At 39.5% G+C, this 25,921-nt stretch overlaps 1 protein-coding gene across 1 annotated transcript in view; it reads right to left on the reverse strand.

Annotated features, from left to right (window-relative positions):
* The window catches only part of LOC110174899 (adenylate kinase isoenzyme 5), a 262,298-nt gene that overhangs the window by 98,452 nt on the left and 137,925 nt on the right, over positions 1-25,921 (reverse strand). The window contains exon 6 of the mRNA XM_020941015.2: positions 14,337-14,427. Coding sequence (XP_020796674.2) covers positions 14,337-14,427 — 91 coding nt within the window. The remainder of the gene's footprint in view (positions 1-14,336; positions 14,428-25,921) is intronic.

Genomic DNA, 25,921 nt, shown 5'->3' on the forward strand with positions numbered 1-25,921 from the left:
ATTCAGATTCCTGACCTCGTCACTGGAGAGAATTGAAATTGAAATATGCTCAGAAAGTTGCAACTGTCAGATTCTCAAGGAAAAAAAGTAAGTTTCTATCGTTTATGGTTGGAAAGTTATGCATGGTTATATAAAACATATTCCCAGGTATTGTTTACGATACTGTGAGTCTGGAAGGGTTAAATCTGTTTTAAGGGAACCTATTTAGCAAAATCTACTTTTTAGAGCTTTTTAATTAACAGGAAGATAAAAGGTAAAGTAACAAAACAGACTAAAAATATACAGAAAGCAACCTAACCTAAGAAACAGAACAACAGAATAAACAGAGTTTTGTGCCAGAAAAGGGGTCACGCAGGCTTACACAAAAACGAGTGGTAAAACTTAGGGACACACACTAAACTAAAACACAAGTTCCCCAAATGAAACCACATAAGCCCACAAACAGAATCGAGTGACCAAATCAAAAAAGGCACAAAACAGAACTAAACTAAACTACACACACAAAACCAAAATGTCAGACTGTCCACCAAGGCCAGCAGCCCCGAACAGGTGCTGGTCATCTCCTTAAATAGGGGGCGGTGGCTGCAGGTGACGTGGGCGTCGACCTGCCCCACCAATCACGGACCAGGGCTCCCATAGCAGGAATCAGAGAAGTCGGCAACAATCACACAAACAAATTAGACCTAAGGCCTGCGGCCGTAACATGGGATGATATTAAATCTCCAGCAAAGGCCAATATTTTGCTTTGGTCGATCTGCTGCCTAAAAATACACACAAAGCTTTATATTAAAAACACTTTAATGGGAAGAGATGACTGCACAAAGCGTGACTATACAGCTCATTTTGTGTTAAGGAAAGGGCTGTGGAGTTTGTAGTAAATGACATAATTGTAATAAAGGTGTATGGAGTTTAAAAACATGATGGAGCACTTCCTGTATTACTGCTGAGGAAACAACATTAAAACAGATCAGAAAATATCGTAATATGGGCCCTTTAACAATAATATAACACAGCTGCCACAAGTCTATACACAAAACAAATCATTTTCTTACCAACCCTATTTTTTTGTAAATAATAACACAATATAAGTTATTATGTTTGGAAATATGCAGTATTTTCCATCCAGTTGGGCATGACTCCCTCGGGCTGCTTAAAGCACAAACAGACTTATAAATAAAAGAACATATTTCTGATTGGGCACATGAATGCATCGCCATGTGTGCATGATGTTTTCTATGAAGCATGGACAGTAATGAAGCATAAATAATGTATGTTCTGTACATTTATTCTTGGCCTCAAATACTGGAAAGAGCCCATATTACGCTGTATTCTCGTCTATGTTGTTATGTTGTTTCCTCATCATAAACAGACCTGGAGTGGTGTTTTACATTGTCCAGATATGTTTTTGATGAGGTAAAAACATTGGCTAAAATGCTCACGAGAGTAAATTTTCTGCAATAAGGACCTTTAAGTAAAAACTACAGCAAATACACATTTCAAACATTGCTCTGTGGGTAGAGATAATGACACATACGAAAGTCAAAATGGCTATATTATTTGTTTTTCTTCATATACCACATGCTTAGAGCCCAGCAGAGGTTGGCAGTTTGGTTGGCTGTGTCCTTGGGCAAGACACGTCACCCACTCTGCTTTGTGTGACTGATGGTGATTGGAGGAGCTCATGTTCAGATTGGCTTGTCTTGGTTTTTGGGGCTAAAGAAATTCTAGGTGGACTAAAGGTAGACGTGTTCTGCTTATCGATCGGTCGACTGAAAAGAGGGCGTGACAAAACCTCTCAGAAATACTACATATAACTGTGTATCTGACCCAAACTGCACTCACAACACTACACTTGCAGGGGGGAGCTCATGCAAAAACTACTATTTATGCAAAGGTAGCCTTAGTCTACCTTCAGACTGCACTCTGAAGTGATCCAAATCTGATGTTTCGCCCCTTTGCGACCTGTATCTGATCTTTTAATGACAGTCTGAACGACACAGATCTGATTTTTTCAAATAAGACCCAGACCACTTGGATATGTGCTCCTTAAACCGATACATATCAGATCTTTTGACATGCGACTTCAGTCTGAAAGGTCAGGTTGCATTCATCCGACCTACACGTCATCATTAACAACACAATTCTGCGCTGAAGTAGGCGGAAACTGGAAGAAAGCCACAACAAACGAACACAAACGTTCTTCTTGTTACACGAAAATTGTATATGAACTCCAACAAGGTTCAGTCCTCGATCGATGTTGCTTCTGCTAAATAATAATGCCTGTGAAGTGATGACTTACGTTTGACAGTAGAGTCACGTCTGTAAATTCGTATTTGTAATGAAGAAAGCGTTATCCTGCATTTTCATTTTGTGACTGTAATTCTTGATGTCGTAACTTTACAATTCATATTCTGATGGACAAAATACACACCACACATTTTATGTACGACTGGACTCATTTGAGAGTTTATGCATATGTATTTTATGCTCAACGACAGACAAATATGCACAGATTTCTTAGCCAGTCTGGCGCCACCTACTGCCTCTGCTCAATTTCATTTCTCTCCAGCGACTAGGTCAGGAATCGGAATACACTAGACGGTTTGCATGAACCCCCGAAGTTGTAGATCGCGCACCGGCCAATCAACGAAGAGCTGTGAAGCCATGACGTCAAACTCGTCACGCCTGTCTGGGTTCCTTTTGTGGAACAGCACAACAGTAAACAAAGCGGTCGAGATGGATGTAGACGAAGACAGACATTCTGTGTTGGCAACGATTCCCGAGATCGAGGATTTAAAGCCGAAACAAAGAGAATGTTTGGTGAATTTTATCAAGGGGAAAAACGTTATTGCCCTTCTTCCTACGGGATTTGGCGCATTACATCCGTCATGACCAAATAGCAGCGATCGGTTAAATAAAAAAAGTACCCGTCTATTATCGAGAGAACGAATCCTAATGCTGCGAGGTCAGACAGTTTCCACAAAGTGAAACCGGTTGATGAATGAGGCCACAGATTTCTATCCTATCAACACAAATATTTCTGAAAGCTTTCTTACGCAATATTAATGACTCGCTTTTGATTCATATTTATTTAAGCAAGTAGTATCTCTGACATTTGGCCAAACTATAGACAGTAGTGCCCTTACACTACACCTACAGAATCTACTAAAGACAGCAGGAGTATGTAGTGACTGAGGGGCTCCGATGGACATTCAGACACTGACTAAGACTCCATAAAGCGTCACCTCACCACCAACACAGACTCGTGGCATAAGCAGCACGGAGATACAAGCAAATGTGAAGGGCACAGAATAGCAGGAGGTGAGTACAGCAGCACGTGGCATTTACCGGCAAAGACTGAAGGCTGATCTTTAACAAAACCAAACACTCTGCAGACGGTTTGGAGGTGAGCTTTTAGACAGTTCTCGTTGTTATTTTTCACTTCGTTTCAAGCACAGACAGCTGCTGAACGAACACGTCTGGAGAGTTAAAAGCGCAAAACACCGTCGTGATCCACAGCAGCCACGCTTCTGATGAATTACACAAGTCTGGACGGTTTCTTTTTTATTTCCATGATTATTTAGATTGTAGATTCTCAATGAAGACATCAAAACTATGAATGAACACAAGTGGAAGGAGGAGAAGGAGAAGAAAAAGAAGAGGAAGAAGATGGGAGGAGGAAAAGAAGGAGAAGGAAGGAGAGGAGTTCAAAGAAGAAGGAGAAGGAAGAAGAAGGAGGAGGAAGAAAGAGAAGAAGGATGAGGAGAAGAAGTAGGAGAAGGAAAAAGAGGGAGAATGAAGAAGGAGTAAGAAGAAAAAGAAGGAGAAGGTGACTAAGAAGGAGGAGATGGAAGAAAGTGCAGAAGGACGAAGGAGGAGAAGAGAAGCAGAAGGAAGAAGGAGGAGGAAGAAAGAGAGGAAGGACGAGGAGAAGAAGAAGGAGAAGGAAGAAGAAGGAAGAGGGAGAATGAAGAAGGAGAAAGAAGAAGGAGAAAGAGAAGGAAGAAGAAGGAAGAGGGAGAATGAAGAAGGAGAAAGAAGAAGGAGAAAGAGAAGGAAGAAGAAGGAGCAGAAGGAAGAAGGAAGGAGGAGGAGGTGGAAGAAAGTGGAGAATGAAGAAGGAGAAAGAGAAGGAAGAAGAAGGAAGGAGAAGAAGAACAAGAACAAGAAGGAGGAGAAGGAAGAAGAAGAATCAGAAGAAATAGAAGGAGGAGGAGAAGGAAGGAGAAGAAGAAGAAGAAAGAAAGAAGGAGAAGTAGAAGTAAAAGTAAAAGTAAAAGAAGAAGACAAAGAAAACACAACATAAAGTTTGAGGTTTAGTATTTCTGTCCAAAGTCCAGTGTGAACCCCCAGCCTTCAAAACCACTATATCACGTCTGGGAGCCTTATTTCACGATCACTGCCTCCAAAAGTCACGTCAAAGTGCCCAATTAGACCTCAAAGCACAGCAGGAGGAAGGCAGGGAGGGAGGGCATCCAAAACTCCATTTCACCAAACAACAAAATAAGAACTATGTCTGAAGATGGGTTGTCAAAAGTGTCAAAAATCAAACGTGAACTTTCAATGAACTTTTCCTGAATCACTTTAGAATGATCTCGAGCTGCATCGGAACAGGTTTAAAAGACAGGTACTATAATTTAATGCTGAAAATCACATTCTATTGTCTAAATAAAGAGTGTTATAATCATCTATGTTTCGAAATTCAAAGATTAAGTTTAAAAAAATACAAGAACCGGAAGAAAAAGTGTTCAGGTATTCGTGATGTAGCGAAAAGCATCATCACAAACAGACCTGGAGTTGTGTTTTGTTTCATTCGCACATGTTTAACACACAAATCCTTCTTCTTTGAAACAGAAAAAACTCAGTTCCACCTTGTGATGTCACGTGGTAATACAAAAGTTTTAAAACTCCGTCCACATTCACTAGAATCATTTGGATGATTTCAGCCCTGGAATTGCCAATTTGTACTGAACAAAAGGTAAAAGGAGCTGTACTCCTACATGACATCACAAGGTGGAACAGAGAATTTTGAACTTTGGAGATGTAGACAGACTAATGGACCAACATTACCGTATTTTTCAGACTACGAAGCGCACCGGATTATAAGGCGCAATATTAATAATGTTGATTTCTCGCCTCTATTTTCATACATAAACATAAACAAATGGACGACACTTGAGACTTGAGACTTTTTTATTTCCTAGAAGGAGGACTCAAATATACAGATAATATATAGACCTTGTGTTTTGACTTTATCTGCCCCAAATCAAGAAGGTGACAGAAAGTACAAAACCGTGTAAGAAAATGAACTCATTCATCATAAATATATCCAACACATAAGCACAAATGCAAACATTAAACAGGAAATCTCTGTATCTGTTCTGTTCGTTCAGCTGAGAAGATCTATTTTAATACAATCTTGGAGTTTATGTTTTGTGTGTGGATTTATTTGAAACTATAAAGCAGCTTATTTGCACTACTTCAGGTTAGATGGAAATGAGTTAGGTCGTGCAATTGAAAACAAAGGATCCTCTACCAAAAAATGACACAGGGCATGTTTAAATCCTCCTAATATGAGAAATTTGAACTTAGATACTACTTTTTGCAATGTTGTTTTAGTACCGATTAGTATCTGATTTTCTAGGAATACGACAAAAGCATGCATTTATGTGAAGTTTCAGTATCTGCTTTTCATTTTAGCTGTAAAAACAATAATCAAAACGAATAGCTCCTCTCATTTGCTGCTAAAGATTTTACGTGAAACAGCTCTTTTACACATCTGGACATGTATCAGTCGATTACATAACGCATTCAACCCCATTCATCATCACCTCCACATTAAACGACTTTTGCATATTCATTTATTCTGATATTTGTGCCAAACACCTCCTCTCTATGTTCCCTATCACTTCGACTGTGAGCACACCTACGATTCACTGGCACCGGGCTACAGCGCTTGCATAAGAAATAGGCCAACATTACCACACACAAGCAGTCTGCCGCCTTGACGTGATGCTGCTCTGCGAAAAGCAATATCCAGGTACGTTCAAATGACTTTAAGGTGCACTCTGGAACTTTTCTGGATGAGGTTTGTCTCCATGGTGATGTTAATGCTATTGGTTTAAACTGTTCAGGCTTTATTCGACTACACGTGTTATATTTATTGCTCAAAAATATCTGTACATGACAAAAAATCTACAAACGTAACCTGTGATTTGGCTTGCAAGTCTCGTTGGCCGTACTGCGGAACATTTCAGGCACATCTCCATGGAAACGAGCAGGAGACAGACCCTCAACCAGAAAGTTACACCTTTACAGTGCACCTTTAGATTAAGAACATTTTACTTTATTTGAGTAACAGGTAAAACGATCCACCAATGGAATAAGTGTAGTTTTCTTAATTCAAGCAACATTCAATTTTGTTTCTTATTTTAAGTGCAAAGAGTTGAGTAGCAAGATGTATTTTCATATTTTAAGTACCGTATTTTCCACACTTTTAGGTGCTCTGCATTATAAGACGCACTGTCATTGAATGGTCTATTTTCAAACTTTTTTCACAAATAAACCGCACCGGACTTTAAATGAAACACAACAGTTTGGATGGGTCAGTGGGACTTTGTTTGTTCGTTCACGGTGACTCTGGGCTTTGTTCAGTTGTGGCGTGTAGGGAGGGTGCTGTCTGGGACCGCTGGATTGTCGGCGTGTTCGCAGTGACTCAGTTGTTCAGTCGTGTCTAGAAGTGGCACATTGCACTCGCTTTTTCGGTTCGTTCCTCCGTGTTCCTCGTCGGCGTGGAGTGATGAGTGTGTCTGCGGGTGTTTTTCGCTGTGCGGTCGCTGTCTGCTCCGTGTGTGTTTGCGTGCGCTGCGGGTGGTGCGGCTTTGTAGTTTCCTGAAGTTGTGCTGGGACACCTGAGTGGATTCGTGTATAGGGCGCTCTGGATTGTGGGGCGTGCAGTCATTTTTTGATGGGGTTGAGGCTTAAGAGCGCGTCTAATAGCCCGGAAAATAAGGTACAAAGTCTTGTTCCATTGGTAGATAAAGTTACTCAAATCATGATAAAACCTTCTTAATTCAAGTAATTGTAACTTAGCATTAGATTTTAGTTTTTAGTATGCTGACTAAGGTTGTCCAAAGTATCGAAATTAAATACTAATAGATACTAAAACTAGTATCAAAACTAGGTCAGGTATCAATACAAAAAAAAAATAGCCACACACATGCCCATGGACCACTATGGAACCTACCTGGACTAGGGATGGGCACGATTAGTCGACTAATCGATAACTGATCATTAAGAATTTCGTCGATCACGTTCATTTTTAATCAACAAACTGAATGAAGGTTGCTGTGTGTAGTGTAAGGAGACGAGGCTGCATCTGACAGCAAAAACACTGGAGCTTGTACCTCACAGTCCCACGTTTGGACTCTGGCTCCTTGGAGACGCTGTACCTCTCAGTGAGTGTGTTTACAGCACATCAGTGTCCAGCTATGATCAGGTTTTTTGAGTTTCAGGTTTCATCATGGTGCATGTAAACGCAGTATCCCGGTTACTGCAACATAAAGTTGAGTGTGTATGTGTCCAAAAGACAAACACTTTTCAGTCTTTTCATCACAACATCGTCATCCTTCGCTATATTGTGGTTCACCTTTCGCGGTCTCGCAGATTTTTTTTTGTGCAATTTTGCTTTGCTTTTTTTATTTATAGCGTATGAGCGTGTATTGTGTTCCTCCCCCTGCGTCCTGATTGGCTGAGGGATTGTAGATCGTTGTCAATCAATCTCCTCCGTGTCGTGTGTCCTGTACAGTACAGAATGTGTTCAGTTTGACAAATTTACATAAATGTTCGATCGTGAGCAGTGTGATTCTGAAGTGCAGCGCGATCAGGCAATTGTCGCGCTTACCGTGAGGTGTGGAGCTCTCCGTCGGTCCTTTCTCCTGCGGTCACCTCTGAGCCTGCCCCGATTGTGAGTCCTGGTTCAGTTCTGGTTTAGCCCTGTTTTAGTCCTAGTTCAGTCCTGGGTTATTCCTGGTTTAGTCTTGATTCAGTCCGTGGCATGTGCAGCGCAAAAGTTTGACATAATCTCGGGTTAACGGGCGGGTGCGGTGTTGTACTGCGCAGGTGTGGGTCTCCAAAACAGGACTCCATTGTGGAATAAATTAATCTTCGGTTCATTACATAAAGAAGGAGGAAAATAACAAAAGGATGACAGCAGAAATAAGTTTTAAGAAGGATGCCAAACGGTTGTAACTGTCCTGGTTAAGAAAAGTGTATAAAGTTTGTGGTGAGGAGTTTTACAGCCTTAAAACAGATATAATAATTGTAAAATATAACGTTGACTACTTCGCAGATTTCACCTATCGTGGGTTATTTCTCTCGACGATCAATTAAGAATATTGAATTGAATACCCACTGAGGGATTACACAGATATAAGACCACATGGTAAAATAAAAGAAAGTACTGATTTAATGTTGAAAATCACATTCTATTGTCTAAAGAAAGAGTGTTTTTGTTGTATTGGAATCAGTATTCAGTTTCTCGCCTCTTCTTCAGTGTTGAAATCAAGTTTGACATTTCAGTTTGACGACGACGCTAGAGCCAACCTTGTTATTTGACCCAGGAATAGTTTTGCTTTTCTACCCATCTGAGAAACTACGTGCAGGTATTTGAACCATCTGAATCAAGGACAATTTGGAAAAACAAAATTATAATATTTTTGAAAAGGTGTGTGTTGCATTTCATTGCATCATTTAGTTTGGAATGCAGGGGAAGAAACTAAACGACACAAAAATATGTCTAATTGTGATTCTGCAAACCACTACAAGTGAAGTAAAGTATGAAGAAACGGGGAGTGTTTTACTTAAAGGTGCATTGTGTAACTTTTCATGTTGGGGATCTGCGGCCATAGAGACGCTGTTGCTTTGCCTGTAATGTTCCACAATATAGTTTTAAACTGATATAAGATCTATTTATTTGATTATGGGTGTTTTTTTTTGCTCTGATTGAGTGGTGTCACCTCTTCACAGATCTCACCTGTAAATTGTGGTTTACCTGGAGACGTTTCCTGATTGTTTCTATGGAGATTGAAAAGTTTAATGCCATACTATGGAATATTGGAGGTAAAGTCATAACATCTCAATGGAGACAAGTAACTGGTGGGCACGTTACAAGAAAAGTTACACAGTGCACCTTTGAATGACACATTACACAAAATTGAATTTGGTGAGTTTTAGGAATGGGCATTTTTCTTAATGTTGGGACAATTAACGATCAATTTTTGATTAATTATTAACGTTTTTATATTAACATTCTCATCATTATTACTACTATTACTAATCTGCATAAATAAACTCAACTTTACAACATATAAACCATAACCACTCTAGAGCCACATCAGCCCGTTTGAGATTATAATGTGTTTAATGCAGCTTTGACACATTTGTTGAATGTGTTTGAAAACAAAATAGTTTGAAACAAACTTAAAAAGCACATGGCTAATTTGCATAAACATAAGTGCTGAAAAAACAGCTCTTTCCTTGTGCGCTGATGCAGTTCAGCTTCTGTGGGACTAAAGGACACGACTCAGTGGAATATGAGTGTTTTCTCTGTGACAGATGATGTTGATGATGGTGGTGAGTCTGTTCTGTGTGTGTGTCGCGCTGAAGATGGTTCATGTTTTCAGAGATCAGATGTGTGCAGCTCTTTAACATCATTTCACTCACTTCAGTTATGTTGGTCACTTTATTTATTTTGGCTAAAGTTGTGATGAAAAGACTGAAAAGTGTTTGTCTTTTGGATGCACACTCAGCTTTATGTTGCAGTAACTGGGATACTGCGTTTACATGCACCATGATGAAACCGGGAAACTCAAAAACCCCGATCAAACCGGGACACTGATGTGCTGTAAACACACTCACTGAGAGGTTCAGTGTCTCCAAGGAGCCAGAGTCCAAATGTGGGACTGTGAGGCCACAGCTCCAGTGTTTGTGTCAGAAACAGCCTCGTCTCCTCACAGCAACACAAAATGAACCTGATCGATGAAATTCTTAATTATCGATTAGTCGACAAAATCATGCCCATCCCTAGTGAGCTTTAATTGTTGACCCCTAATCAAAAACAAACCTGGAGTTGTATTTTGTTTCATTGATCCATTAGTCCAAAGTCTTCTTTTAGCAAAATTCAGGAATGCACTGTGAGCATTTTAATTACTTCACAGGCAGAAATACAGATGTCTCATATGGTTTTTAAATCCATAATCACCAGACTCATTCTGTGGTGACAGTACAAACATATGAGCCATATGTTTGTTGTGTTCACATAAAACATATGGCTCTGTTAGTACAGTATTCACATTTCTCAAGTGCTTCATTTGTTCTGTCCATAATGAGAAAACAAGCTGAAAACAAAACTAAAATAGGTCAGATGAGAAAAGCATAAATGAAGAGCCTATATACAAGTGGCAACTGTAAAGAGGTCATGGTGAAAATGATGTAGGTAAGTTTATAAATCATGGCCTGTTTTTGCCCGTTAATTTTGTGCAGAAGACGGCATGTCCCAGCTGGGCTTCCGTCGGTGGTCATATGCTCTGATACCTGCAGCCATGGAGGTGTGTAATTGAAATGAGTTAGACGCTGTGAAGAGTGACATTTTGTGAAGCAGGTTTGTTTGGCTGTAATGAAGTTTTAAAGTTTGCGCCTATTTAACAAGGAAAGACTTTGACAGATTGGACTGGACCGTGTGCCATGTTACCTGATTTTACCATCGACTGTATATATAAATGAACATAACTAATGTGCTCTTCCGGGTCCTTCTGACTCTGGCTCCAATTGACTAATGTCGGATATACACTGTGCTCAAACTGAACGACCAAATCGCAGGGTTTAAAAGTTCACAACCCACGATTCATGTTCTCACACTATACAAACGACTTCAACAGAGCGAAAATCTCACAAAAGCTGACTGGATTTCAAACAGGTTTGATATTCTTGTAACCTACAATTGCTGCTCGGGAGCTGGTCATGAGGTATTAATCCAGACATGTCAAACTCAGGCCCAGGGACCAAATTTGGCCCACGATATTATTATATTTGGCCTGCCAGATCATATCAAATATGTATTAGAGCTGCCCACCGGCTACAGATAAACTATAGTGATATTATTAATTTAAAATGTTATTATTTTATATTATGTTTGTTCTGGATTCAATGTTTAAGCAAAACTATTATTATACATTTATTTTAATAAGAAAAGGTTTAACATTACATATCTCAAAAGAAGAGAAAACATTCAGATGTTGACATTTTTCAATAAATATTTACTTTGGCCCATGACTTAGTCCCAGTTTTTAATTTTGGTCCTCTGTGAATTTGAGTTCGACGCCCCTCGTTACTCCATGTTACTACACAAAGCACGACACACGATTAAGTGAAAACTTGGCCCGATCCCAACGAGTGAAAAATCTGCTCAAAAAAAGCCAAAAATCGCACAGTGTACATCCAGCTTTAAACTGGAATATCGTGGCCCCTCTCTCTGTAACTGCTGCTGCTGCTGTGAGCCACTGTCATTTTGGTCTTAAAATGTTCATATTAATCCATTCTCCATGATTCTGATCCTGATCACAGTCGGTCGGAAGAGCCCAGTGTCGGGACTTACACCAGAAGTTTGTGACGTAAGAATAAATAGAGCCAATATTGTCCCTGGTTACAGATGATCCATAATCACTGCAAGCCTCGATGAGCTTCATTTGTCTGAACGCTGTAGGTGGCGTCACACTCCCTCAGTCCACTTCTTTATACTGTCTACATAGTGAATCATCTATAAAGTAGCTCCATCTGTCATTATTATTTCTCTAAAAAACACATGAGCTCAGACTGTCCTCTCCTCCATCATCCTTGTGTACTGCAGAAGAAGTACAGTACAGTCCGGTCTCTGAGTCTATAGATCGTCTGAGTAATATAAGCGTAATGTTTAAGCACAAGGGACAAGCTGGTAAAAGTACATAAAGATTCCCATGTGTTTTGCCATAATGAGCAATCAGACATGGAAGTATCAGACATTTAAGTCCCATATCGTGTGATCTTTCTTACATATTCAAGGGCCCATGTTACGCAATTTTATAGTCAATGTCAAAATGTTTCTTCATCAAAAACAGACGTGGAGTTTCAAAACTTTTCCATTACTTTTTTATGAACTAAAGTGAATTTTCCATGACTTTACAGTAGTGAAATCGCCTTTATTTAATTCCGCTCAACGTCTGGGGGTCTGGAAAGGTACGGATTGGACAGGGACGCGAACATTTTTATGTCGACCGGAAGAAAACACACACTTCAGCTGCTATCGGCTTTTCTGTCATCTCGGTTTGTCGTTATGCCACGGACACAAACATGATCCAAACTTTTTTCGCTGTGGTTCCAATGATAATTCTCTCATCACGCTTAAGAAGGGAAGAGTGTCGGACAAGGGAGGAGGAAGACAAACTGAGTCAACAGCTGCTCTAACTCAGCCCACTCCCTCATCCCGCTCGCAAATCCAAAGAGCAATGGATGAAAGTCTGAAGCGAGGACTGGTGGAGCCGGATCGTCCAGATTGCATCATGCGCTGAACAACTGGAATTATTTTTAAGAAGAATAAACATTTACATGATCAAGGAATAAATGAATTCGGCTTTAAAATCGGAATAAACTTAATTCCTACTGAAAATGATTATTCAGAATCAAACTTAATTCTGAAGAAAGTGGGTGCACTTACTTTAGAATTAAGTTTGATTCTGAATAATCATTTTCACTAGGAATTAAGTGTTTACATGGACTTTTTAAAGACGAATACATTTTTATTCAGAATTAAATTATTAGTATTCGGAATTAAAGCTTTCTCATAACGTAACTGTTCCAACTATGTACTATTTTGGGTCTCTATTAGGGATGAGCATGATTAATCGATTAATCGATAATTGATCATTAAGAATTTCATCGATTACGTTAATTTTAATCGACAAACCGAATGTAGGTTGCTGTGCGTAGCGTGACCAAACAGGGGTCCATACATGTAGCTCTGCACTCAGAAGGAGCGAGCAAACACAAACAGTGGGTCAGTCTGCAACGTGCCGAAGCACAAATGTGTATTTAACGATGATTTGTACAAGAAATTCCACGCTTTCTGTTGCGTTCGGGACAAGTGTGAGTCCATGTGCACAGTGAACAAAGCAGCACATATGTTTCGGTGTCCAGTGGGAAAAAGTTTTACCAGGTGAGAGTCGCGCAATGTCGATGACGAGTCCCAACCTCCCTCCCCCCGTACGGTGTCCTGGTTTTGAAAAACGCAAATCTGGTCACACTAACCTGTATTCACCTGAGTCATGTCTTTTAATCCAACAGAAGTTGAACCAGCATCAGCGACACAAGAGCTGTAGTTTTATCTTCGCTGAGTTTATGCAAATTAGCGATGCGGTTTTAAGTTTTGTTTCTGTGAGAGTTGCGCAAAACTGAATTAAACACATTATAATGTCAAACAGGCTGATGTGGCTCTAGAGTCGTTACGGTTTATATGTCGTAAAGTTGAATGTATTTATGCAGATTAGTAGTGCAGATAGTAATAATAATGATGATCATTTTAATATAAAAACGTTAATGACTAATCGATAATCGATCGTTAATTCTTCCGACGATCGATTAAGAAAATTTCATCGAATGCCCATCCCTAGTCTCTATAAATGAATGTTCCACAGTATAAACAAGCTCAATCAGAAATAGCAACCTGGTCCCCCATGAGACATCGGTGGGGCCAGTTCATCACCACTTAAGCAGCTTATGAGGAGCCCAGCCCAAACCCCGGTTATGTGTGAGCCAACTTCTGTGATGATTTGGTGAATATTTTAGCCCGCAGACGGCTCAGAAATTGCCGAAACTGCCAATCCTTTATAATGGCGTGGCCTTTTAATTGACCCGTGTGACCTCAAATGACCTCGGATCATCGCCAAACTTTTTTTTGCGGCATCGGGCACGGGGGCTTGACCCACGTATTAAATTTGGTGAAAATCGGTCCATAAATGGTGGAATTATCGTGGGTGGACAGACACATGGACACACAGGGTGAACACAAAACCTGGTCAATTCTTCGGGAACCAGGTAATAATCAGGTGACCAGGCTAAGCCACAGGTCAGATCTACGGAGAGGCGAGCCCGCATGAACAAAGGTTTAAAAGGGAATACGTTTCGCCAGTTTGCTTCAGTTCTGATTCATCTTGATTAATAAACTCACAGACTCACTTCATTACAGTAAAGAAACACTAAAATAAAAATGAGTTGTGAAAAAGTAGAGGTTCAGTGTGTAAACTCACCGGCTGCAGGTTCTGAAGAAGCGAAGAGTTTGTTGTCCAAAGTTTGTCTGATGTCGCAGAAGACCTCCTCCTCATCACGGTCCGCGTCAAGCTGAAAGACAACGGGAAGCGGGTCGGTCAAAAGTCAAAAATCTGAGACTAATCCATAAAAAAACTACAGAAGTCGAGACAAACGCAGCTGGTATTACTGAGAAAATCTGTGGTCAGGTGTGTAAACTTTGTGTTGTAGTTTTGAAGGCTTCCAACACCAAATTCACCTGGTTTAAAACAGGATTAAACCCAAAGTCTGAACCAGGAACTGAGCCAGAACTAAATCAGGTCTAAACCAGGACTGAACCAAGACTAAATCAGGTCTAAACCAGAACTAAACAAGGACTACACCAGTACTAAATCAGGTCTAAACTAGGACTAAAAGCACAGCGTAAACAGGACTAAACCCGTAGTCTAAACCTGGACTAAACCACGACTAAATCAGATATGAACAAGGACTAAATCAGGACTAAATCAGGTCCAAACTAGGACTGAAACCATCTTCCTAACCAGGACTAAACTAGGAACTTAACCAGGACTAAATCGGGTCTAACCCCAGACTGAAACAGGACTAAATCAGGTCCAAACTAGGACTGAAACCATAGTCTAAACCAGGAACTTAACCAGGACTAAATCAGGTCTAAATAAGGACTAAATCATCAATTTAACCAGGAATAAATCAAGTCTAAACAAGGACTAAACCAGGACTAAATCAAGTCTAAACTAGGACTAAACCAGAAATAAATCAAGTCTAAACAAGGACTAAACCTGGATTAAACTAGGACTAAACTAGGACTAAACCAGGACTAAATCAAGTCTAAACAAGGACTAAACCTGGATTAAACTAGGACTAAACTAGGACTAAACAAGGACTAAACCAGGACTAAATAAATCAAGTCTAAAACAAGGACTAAAACCAGGACTAAATCAAGTCTAAACAAGGACTAAACCCTAGGACTAAACCTAAATCAAGTAAACAGGACTAAACCAGGACTAAACCAGGACTAAATCAAGTCTAAACTAAGGACTAAACTAAGAACTAAACCAGGACTAAACAAGTAAATAAATTAAACTAGGACTAAACTAGGACTAAACCAGGACTAAATCAAGTCTAAACAAGGACTAAACCAGGACTAAATCAACTCTAAACAAGGACTAAACCTGGATTAAACTAGGACTAAATCAGGTCCAAACTAGGACTGAAACCATAGCCTAAACCAGGACTAAACCAAGAACTTAACCAGGGTGAAATCAAGTCTGAACAAAGATTGAACCACAATTAAACCCACAAAAGTTCAGAAAATCAGATAATAATTTATACTAAGGCAAATATTGAAACTCGGTACAATGACAATAAAACGTTTTCAGATTTAGTTTTCATTATTTTCTTGGTCCGTAATCTTACAGTATGAATATTTATGAACATTTCATCGACAGCAGAGGCTTAAAGTCTGTTTGGGCCCATTACACGAGATCTCTGTTTGATTGAGATAATGTTGACTCACCTCGAGGCTGTTTGCTCCACAATTTACATCCACATACGTCACACGGAGATACCAGCTCCTGTTTGCATTTACAGTCCACAAGTTTAAGCCCGCAGACTAAACCGGGAACTGAACCAGGACCAGAGCAGGTCTGAAACTAGGCCAAAACCATAGACTAAAACAGGAGTTAAACAGGACTAAATCAGGTCTAAACTAGGATTGAACCACAATAAACCAGGAACTAAACCAGGACTACATCAGGTCTAAACTAGGACCTAAACTAGGAACTAAACCAGGACTACATCAGGTCTAAACTAGGACCTAAACCGCAGTCTAAACCAGGACTAAACAAGGACTAAATCAGGTCTAAAACTAGGACCAAAATCATAGTATAAACCAGGACTAAACCAGAACTACATCAGGTCTAAACTAGGACCTAAACTAGGAACTAAACAAGACCAAAAACTAAAACCAGGACTAAACCAGGACTAAACCAGAACTAAACCAGAACTAAACCAGGACTACATCAGGTCTAAACTAGGATCTAAACCACAGTCTAAAACAGGAACTAAAGCAGGACTAAACCAGGACTAAACAAGGACTAAATCAGGTCTAAACTAGGACCAAAATCATAGTATAAACCAGGACTAAACCAAAATTCATTCAAAACCACAAAACTCACAGCCTAAACCGGAACTAAACCAGGATTTTGGATCAATAACTAAAGGTGTGGACATTACAAACACTTTTTCTATTTTTTTTGATGCACAAGAAACTCAGGACTCAGGAACTCGGCGACGTCCTTGAGGAATGACAGAACTGTGTTTAAGTGGATTATACAGGGATTTATAAAGGTGAGAGAGAAAGAGGAGGAAGAGAAAGAGAGAAGGAGGAAAGGAGGAGGTTTCATTGAGAAAATATCTGTCGTAGTTTTGGAAAAAGCTTTCAGGAGCCGTTCTAATCGACATTTATTCATCTGTGTCATATGGACTAAACCAGGATTAAGCCCAGAGTCTAAACTAGGAACTAAAACACAACTAAATCAAGTCTAAATCTGGACTAAACCAGTAAACCAGGACTAAATCCACAGTCTAAACCAGGACTAAATAAGGAATTTACCCACGGCTAAACTAGGACTACATCAGGGACTAAATCAGAAACTTAACCAGGTCTAAACTAGGACTAAATCAGGAACTTAACCAGGTCTAAACTAGGACTAAATCAGGAACTTAACCAGGTCTAAACTAGGACTAAATAGGACTAAATCAGAAACTTAAACCAGGTCTAAACTAGGACTAAATCAGGAATTTAACCAAGTCTAAACTAGGACTAAATCAGGGACTAAATCAGGAATTTAACCAGGTCTAAACTAGGACTAAATCAAGGGACTAAATCAGGAACTTAACCAGGTCTAAACTAGGACTAAATCAAGACTAAATCAGGAACTTAACCAGGTCTAAACTAGGACTAAATCAGAACTTAACCAGGTCTAAACTAGGACTAAATCAGGAATTTAACCAGGTCTAAACTAGGACTAAATCAGGAACTTAACCAGGTCTAAACTAGGACTAAATCAGGAACTTAACCAGGTCTAAACTAGGACTAAATCAAGAACTTAACCAGGTCTAAACTAGGATAAATCAGGAACTTAACCAGGTCTAAACTAGGACTAAATCAGGAACTTTAACCAGGTCTAAACTAGGACTAAATCAGGGATTAAATCAGGAATTTAACCAGGTCTAAACTAGGACTAAATCAGGGACTAAATCAGGAACTTAACCAGGTCTAAACTAGGACTAAATCAGGAACTTAACCAGGTCTAAACTAGGACTAAATCAAGAACTTAACCAGGTCTAAACTAGGACTAAATCAGGAATTTAACCAGGTCTAAACTAGGACTAAATCAGGGACTAAATCAGGAATTTAACCAGGTCTAAACTAGGACTAAATCAGGGACTAAATCAGGAACTTAACCAGGTCTAAACTAGGACTAAATCAAGAACTTAACCAGGTCTAAACTAGGACTAAATCAGGAACTTAACCAGGTCTAAACTAGGACTAAATCAAGAACTTAACCAGGTCTAAACTAGGACTAAATCAGGAACTTAACCAGGTCTAAACTAGGACTAAATCAGGGACTCGGGACCTTAACTAGGACTAAACCCGTAGCCTAAAACAGGACTAAACCAGGACTGAATCAGAACTAAATCAGGTCTAAAGTAGGACTGAAACTATAGTCTAAATCAGGACTAAACTAGGTCAAATTTTCTTGTAAAAATATGTTGACAAGAGGTGATTGGTGAGGCAAAGGTGATAAACTGTGATTGGCAAAGAGTCGTATTGTCATTTCAAACTCAATTTTGACTTGATACAGATTTAAAAGATTATAATAAACCAAATGAACGATTATAAAAAACAAAACAAAACAATGTAATTTTAATTTAAACATATATTATTCAGGAAAGGTCATTTTTTTCCCCCCAATTTAACATTTATTTTTTGTTCAAATAAATGTGTTTGGGGAAAATATTGAATTGTGTTTAGATTTGTAATTTATGCGATAACGGGACTTAGTTCAAAGTTCATATTTTGAAATCGTCCAGAAGAATTGACAAAAACACTGAAACCTGAACTGACAAACTGATACAAGCAGCACATTTCAGAAAATATTTGTACAGATCTAAACTACAGGCATGGCAGTTTTTTACGCAGATAGAGGCCCCGTCCACACTAGTCGTTTTCGTTGTGGACGCAGTGTTTGTTCACACTAATCCGATGGAAAATGGCCTCAGAGACGGAACGATCTGGTGCTGCCATCTCCCACGAATTCATCTGAGTACGGATCTGATCTGGTACTGTGTGGACGCCTGAAAACGCTGATACGCTGACGTAGGAGCTGTAGTTGCCCTTGTTGGACCACGTCACTGTGACTTGTGCCTTCCTGATTTTCTAGGTTCGTGACATCGGTCATGTGACGCTATTGCGGAAAACAGTTTAAACAAACCAGAGACAAACGGGAAACAGCGGAGATAGAACCACTTGCTACTACGCGGTCCACAAAAAGACCGTCAACGTCTGCATCAACTCAGCTCGACTCACGCTGCCGCCATCGCCTTGTCACCGTCATTTTTGATTTATGAATCTGCGTCGAGGTCTATGCACCACGAAGTAATTCACCGCCAAAATGCTAAGACACTAGAATATATGTCCATTCATATAAACGGCTTATGCATACGACCTGCAGATGTAAAATTAACAGGACTAAATCAAGTCTAAACAAGGACTAAACCAGAAATAAATCAAGTCTAAACAAGGACTAAACCAGGACTAAATCAAGTCTAAACAAGGACTAAACCAGAAATAAATCAAGTCTAAACAAGGACTAAACCAGGACTAAATCAAGTCTAAACAAGGACTAAACCAGAAATAAATCAAGTCTAAACAAGGACTAAACCAGGACTAAATCAAGTCTAAACAAGGACTAAACCAGAAATAAATCAAGTCTAAACAAGGACTAAACCAGGACTAAATCAAGTCTAAACAAGGACTAAACCAGGACTAAATCAAGTCTAAACAAGGACTAAACCAGGACTAAATCAAGTCTAAACAAGGACTAAACCAGGACTAAATCAAGTCTAAACAAGGACTAAACCTGGATTAAACTAGGACTAAACTAGGACTAAACCAGGACTAAATCAAGTCTAAACAAGGACTAAACCAGGACTAAATCAAGTCTAAACAAGGACTAAACCAGAAATAAATCAAGTCTAAACAAGGACTAAACCAGGACTAAATCAAGTCTAAAAAAGGACTAAACCTAGATTAAACTAGGACTAAACCAGGACTAAATCAAGTCTAAACAAGGACTAAACCAAACTAAAACTAGGACTAAACCAGGACTAAATCAAGTCTAAACAAGGACTAAACCAGAAATAAATCAAGTCTAAACTAGGACTAAACCAGGACTAAATCAAGTTTAAACAAGGACTAAACCGAGATTAAACCGTCAACGTCTGCATCAACTCAGCTCAACTCACGCTGCCGCCATCGCCTTGTCACCGTCATATTTGATTTATGAATCTGCGTCGAGGTCTATGCACCACGAAGTAATTCACCGCCAAAATGCTAAGACACTAGAATATATGTCCATTCATATAAACGGCTTATGCATACGACCTGCAGATGTAAAATTAACATGAACCATCTCCAACACGATAGAAGCACAGAACAGACTCACCATCAGCAGAACACCCCTCTGTCACAGAAAGAACACTCATATTTCACTAAGTTGTGTCCTTTTTAAGTCCGACAGAAGCTGAACCGCATCAGCAACACAAGGAGCGAAGCGAAGAAGTGTCTGGACTAGGGATGGGCATTCGATGAAATTTTCTGAATCGATCGTCGGAAGAATTAACGATCGATTATCGATTAATCATTAACGTTTTTATATTAAAATGATCATCATTATTATTACTATCTGCACTACTAATCTGCATAAATAAATTAAACTTTACGACATATAAACCGTAACGACTCTAGAGCCACATCAGCCCGTTTGACATTATCATGTGTTTAATGCAGTTTTGCGCAACTCTCACAGAAACAAAACTTAAAACCGCATCGCTAATTTGCATAAACTCAGCGAAGATAAAACTACAGCTCTTGTGTCGCTGATGCGGTTCAATTTCTGTCGGATTAAAAGACATGACTCAGGTGAATACAGGTTAGTGTGACCATATTTACGTTTGTCAAAACCAGGACACCGTACGGGGGGAGGGAGGTGGGGACTCGTCATCGACATTGCGCGACTCTCACCTGGTAAAACTTTTTCCCACTGGACACAGAAACATATGTGCTGCTTTGTTCACTGTGCACATGGACTCACACTTGTCCCGAACGCAACGGAAATCGAGGAATTTCTTGTACAAATCATCGTTAAATTCGCATTTGTGCTTCGGAACGTTGCAGACTGACCCACTGTTTGTGTCTCGCTCCTTCTGATGCAGAGAGACACATGTACAGACCCTGTTTGGTCACACTACGCACAGCAACCTACATTCGGTTTGTTGATTAAAATGAACGTAATCGATGAAATTCTTAATGATCAATTATCGATTAATCGACTAATCATGCCCATCCCTAGTCTGGACGCAAATAGTTTCTGATATGGTGATTTGTTTCAGTGTAAATGTAACCTAAGTTATGTGAGAAACCTTTGCGATTTCTATTAAACTGTGAGTAATCCTGCAGCTTTACCACTATCAACACTTTTATCTGATCTTTATTTATTTTAATCTGGTACGGCTTTTACGCTGAATCTGATCGCGACAGTTGATTTTCCACTCGGGCTTAATCAACCCAAGGACACAGTGTTTAACCAGCGGCAGATGACGGCGCCTCTCGTCCAATCAGGCGTCGCGATGCTCATTTCCACGGTGATTTGACATAATGCGCTGATATAAAAGGTCACGTCTCTGTGAAGGAGGATAATGAAAGTAGAGTATTAGGAGCGCTCTCTGTCTGCGCTGTGTCCTCGCGCTCGCGTTAAAGTGAGTTTGACAGGTTTGACGGCACATTTCTGTACAGCGTAGTTTATATGATGAACCGTACTCATAAACACATTTAAACCAGGACTAAACCAGGACTACATCAGGTCTAAATTAGGGCCAAAACCATAGGCTAAACCAGGAGTAAACAAGGACTAAAACAAGTCTAAACCAGGACTAAACAAGGACTAAAACAAGTCTAAACTAGGACTAAACAAGGACTAAAACAAGTCTAAACCAGGACTAAACAAGGACTAAAACAAGTCTAAACTAGGACTAAACAAGGACTAAAACAAGTCTAAACTAGGACTAAACAAGGACTAAAACAAGTCTAAACCAGGACTAAACAAGGACTAAAACAAGTCTAAACTAGGACCAAAACGAATGTCTAAATCATGAGTAAACAAGGACTAAATCAGGATTAAATTAGGGCCAAAACCACTGTCTAAACCAGGAGTAAACAAGGACTAAAACAAGTCCAAACCAGGACTAAATCAGGTCTACACTAGGGCCAAAACCATAGGCTAAACCAGGACTAAACAAGGACTAAAACAAGTCTAAACTAGGATCAAATGATCGTCTAAATCATGAGTAAACAAGGACTAAATCAGGTCTAAATTAGAACCAAAACCATAGTCTAAACCAGGACTAAATTAGGTCTAAACTAAGGCCAAACAATTCTCTAAACCAGGAACTAAACCAGGACTAAATCAGGTCTAAACTAGGGCAAAGCCATTGTCTAAACCAGGAGTAAACAAGGACTAAATCAGGTCTAAATTAGAACCAAAACCATAGTCTAAACCAGGACTAAATTAGGTCTAAACTAAGGCCAAACAATTCTCTAAACCAGGAACTAAACCAGGACTAAATCAGGTCTAAACTAGGGCAAAGCCATTGTCTAAACCAGGAGTAAACAAGGACTAAATCAGGTCTAAACTAAGACCAAAACCATAGTCTAAACCAGGAGTAAATAAGGACTAAACCATGACTAAATCAGATCTAAACTAGGGGAAAACCAAAGTCTAAACCAGGAACTAAACCAGGACTAAAACAAGTCTAAACTAGGACCAAAACTATAGTTTAAACCAGGAGCAAACAAGGACTAAATCAGGATTAAATTAGGGCCAAAACCACTGTCTAAACCAGGAGTAAACAAGGACTAAAACAAGTCCAAACCAGGACTAAATCAGGTCTACACTAGGGCCAAAACCATAGGCTAAACCAGGACTAAACAAGGACTAAAACAAGTCTAAACTAAAACCAAACGATTGTCTAAATCATGAGTAAACAAGGACTAAATCAGGTCTAAATTAGAACCAAAACCATAGTCTAAACCAGGACTAAATTAGGTCTAAACTAAGGCCAAACAATTCTCTAAACCAGGAACTAAACCAGGACTAAATCAGGTTTAAACTAGGGCAAAACCATAGTCTAAACCAGGAGTAAACAAGGACTAAAACAGGTCTAAACTAGGGCCAAACGATTCTCTAAACCAGGAACTAAACCCGGACTACATCAGGTCTAAACAAAGGCAAAGTCATGATCCAAACTCGGACTAAACCAGGACTACATCAGGTCTAAACTATGGCAAAGCTATAGTCTAAACTAGGAACTAAACCAGGACTAAACCAGGACTAAACCAGGAACTAAACCAGGACTATATCAGGTCTAAAATACGGCAAAACTATAGTCTAAACCAGGAACTAAACCAGGACTAAATTAGGTTTAAACTAGGACCAAAACCATAGGCTAAACCAGGACTAAACAAGGACTAAAACAAGTCTAAACTAAAACCAAACGATTGTCTAAATCATGAGAAAACAAGGACTAAATCAGGTCTAAACTAGAACCAAAACCATAGTCTAAACCAGGACTAAATTAGGTCTAAACTAAGGCCAAACAATTCTCTAAACCAGGAACTAAACCAGGACTAAATCAAGTCTAAACTAGGGCAAAACCATAGTCTAAACCAGGAGTAAACAAGGACTAAATGAGGTCTAAACTAAGACCAAAACCGTAGTCTACACCAGGACTAAACAAGGAATAAAACGGGTCTAAACTTGGGCAAAACTATAAACCCGGAGTAAACAAGGACTAAACCAGGACTAAATCAGGTCTAAACTAAAACCAAAACTATAGTCTACTCCAGAAAATAAACCATAGTCTATACCAGGAACTAAAAAAGGACTAAATCAGGTCTAAACTAAGACCAAAACCGTAGTCTACACCAGGACTAAACAAGGAATAAAACGGGTCTAAACTTGGGCAAAACTATAAACCCGGAGTAAACAAGGACTAAACCAGGACTAAATCAGGTCTAAACTAAAACCAAAACTATAGTCTACTCCAGAAAATAAACCATAGTCTATACCAGGAACTAAAAAAGGACTAAATCAGGTCTAAACTAGGGCAAAACCATAGTCTAAACCAGAACCAGGAACTAAACCAGGACTAAATCAGGTTTAAACTAGGGCCAAAACCATAGGCTAAACCAGGAGTAAAAAGGACTAATACAACTCTAAACCAGGACCAAAACGATTGTCTAAATCATGAGTAAACTAGGACTACATCAGGTCTAAACTAGGACCAAAACCATAGTCTAAACCAGGACTAAACAAGGACTAAATTAGGTTTGAACTAATGGAAAAGCATAGTCTAAACTAGGACTAAATCAGGTCTAAACTAGGGTAAAACCATAGTCTAAACCAGGAACTAAACAAGGACTAAACCAGGACTACATCAGGTCTAAACTAGAACCAAAATATATAGTCTAAACCAGGACTAAACAAGGACTAAATCAGGTCTAAACCAGGACTAGCCCAGGACAACATCAGAACTATAACCAAGATTAAATCAAGTCTAAACCAGAATTAAAACCCAGTCTAAATTAGGACTAAACCAGAACTTAAACCAGGACTAAATCAGGTCTAAACCAGGACTAAACAAGGACTAAATCACATCTAAACTAGGGCAAACCCATAGTCTAAACCAGGAACTAAAATAGGATTAAATCATGTCTAAACCAGGACTAGCCCAGGACAACATCAGAAATATAACCAAGATTAAATCAAGTCTAAACCAGGACTAAATCAGGTCTAAACTAGGACTAAATGCACTGTCTATATCAGGTCTAAACCAGGTCTAAACCAGGTCTAAACCAGGTCTAAACCAGGTGAGGAGTGAAGGAGACAGAAGCGAGCAAAATCACGGACGCAGACAAGAGAAGCGGTCAAATCCGAACTGAATATAAGCGTTATATCTATACATACGTCAAAATCCACATCGTGTTTAAAAAATATCTCGATATTATATATTATTATATTTCCACAGATATTTTGCCACAGAAAAGCATTAACCAGAAGAGACGTTTAACTACATCGGGGCACTTCCGGCTGTTGTGAAAAAGGTTTATTGAGTTTAAAATTGTATCTAGCTTCCAGAGTGACGACATTGGAACATAGTTTGGGAGTCTATTTGCAGTTCTCACCGTGTTTTGTTATGACAGACTCGAGGCAGTAGCGATTCCTCCAGCCCCTGAGGCAGTGGTTGTGCTAAATCACACCTGGAGAGAGCACGCCGAGCCTGGGGTAGAATCTGTCAAAGACGCCCCTCGCCTCCTCCTCCTCCTTCCTCCATCCTCCTCCATCCTCTGCTGCAATTTACCGGACACCTGCCTCCTCTGTCCACACACGGGCTCACGGCTGTCAATCAAACAGCGAAAACTCTGAAAACGTGAGACCAGCCACACGACGAAACCTGTGTCAAAACGAGGAGACAACTTTTCCGACTTGTCTCCATGGAGATGTTACTGCTTTACCTTGAACGCTTCGGAGTACGGCGCAGCGGGGTTGTCAAAAGTGTCAATAATCTGATACCAATCGATGCTAAAACTAGTATCGAAACTTGGATACTCATTTGAGCAGGTATCGATACTGAAAAAGTCACACTCGCGGGACACAAATGAAGCTTTCCCGAATAGCTTTAGAATGATCTTGAGCTGTATCAGAAGAAATATAAGAGCGCAAAGACTAGTGTACGCCCATGAACCACTATGGAACCTACCTGAACCACTGAGAGATTACTGAGGACTACATCAGGTCTAAACTAGAACCAAAACTATAGTCTAAACCAGGACTAAACAAGGACTAAATCAGGTCTAATCTAGGGCAAAACCATAGTCTAAATGAGGACTAAACAAGGACTAAATCAGGTCTAAACCAAGACTTTAGAGCAGGGGTGTCAAACTCATTTTGGTCCGGGGGCCGTATCCAACTGACTTTGATCCCAAAGGGGCCGGATCAAAAAACTCATGTCATATAAACCCCAAAAATAACAATAAGTTCAAATATTTGTGCAGAGAAACACAAATCTATTACAGAAATCTTTTTTAATTGATGAACTCTTTCTTTTACAAAATATTATAATATTATGAACAACCTGAAACTTTAAGAAAAATACAATTTCAACACAATGTTTTAACATGAACTTGTATGCAAACAGGAATAAGTCAATTTTTGTTGTAAAA

This window comes from Boleophthalmus pectinirostris, unplaced genomic scaffold, assembly GCF_026225935.1.
Source record: "Boleophthalmus pectinirostris isolate CB_2022bp ecotype Guang Dong unplaced genomic scaffold, ASM2622593v1 HiC_scaffold_16, whole genome shotgun sequence".
NCBI lineage: Eukaryota > Metazoa > Chordata > Actinopteri > Gobiiformes > Gobiidae > Boleophthalmus > Boleophthalmus pectinirostris.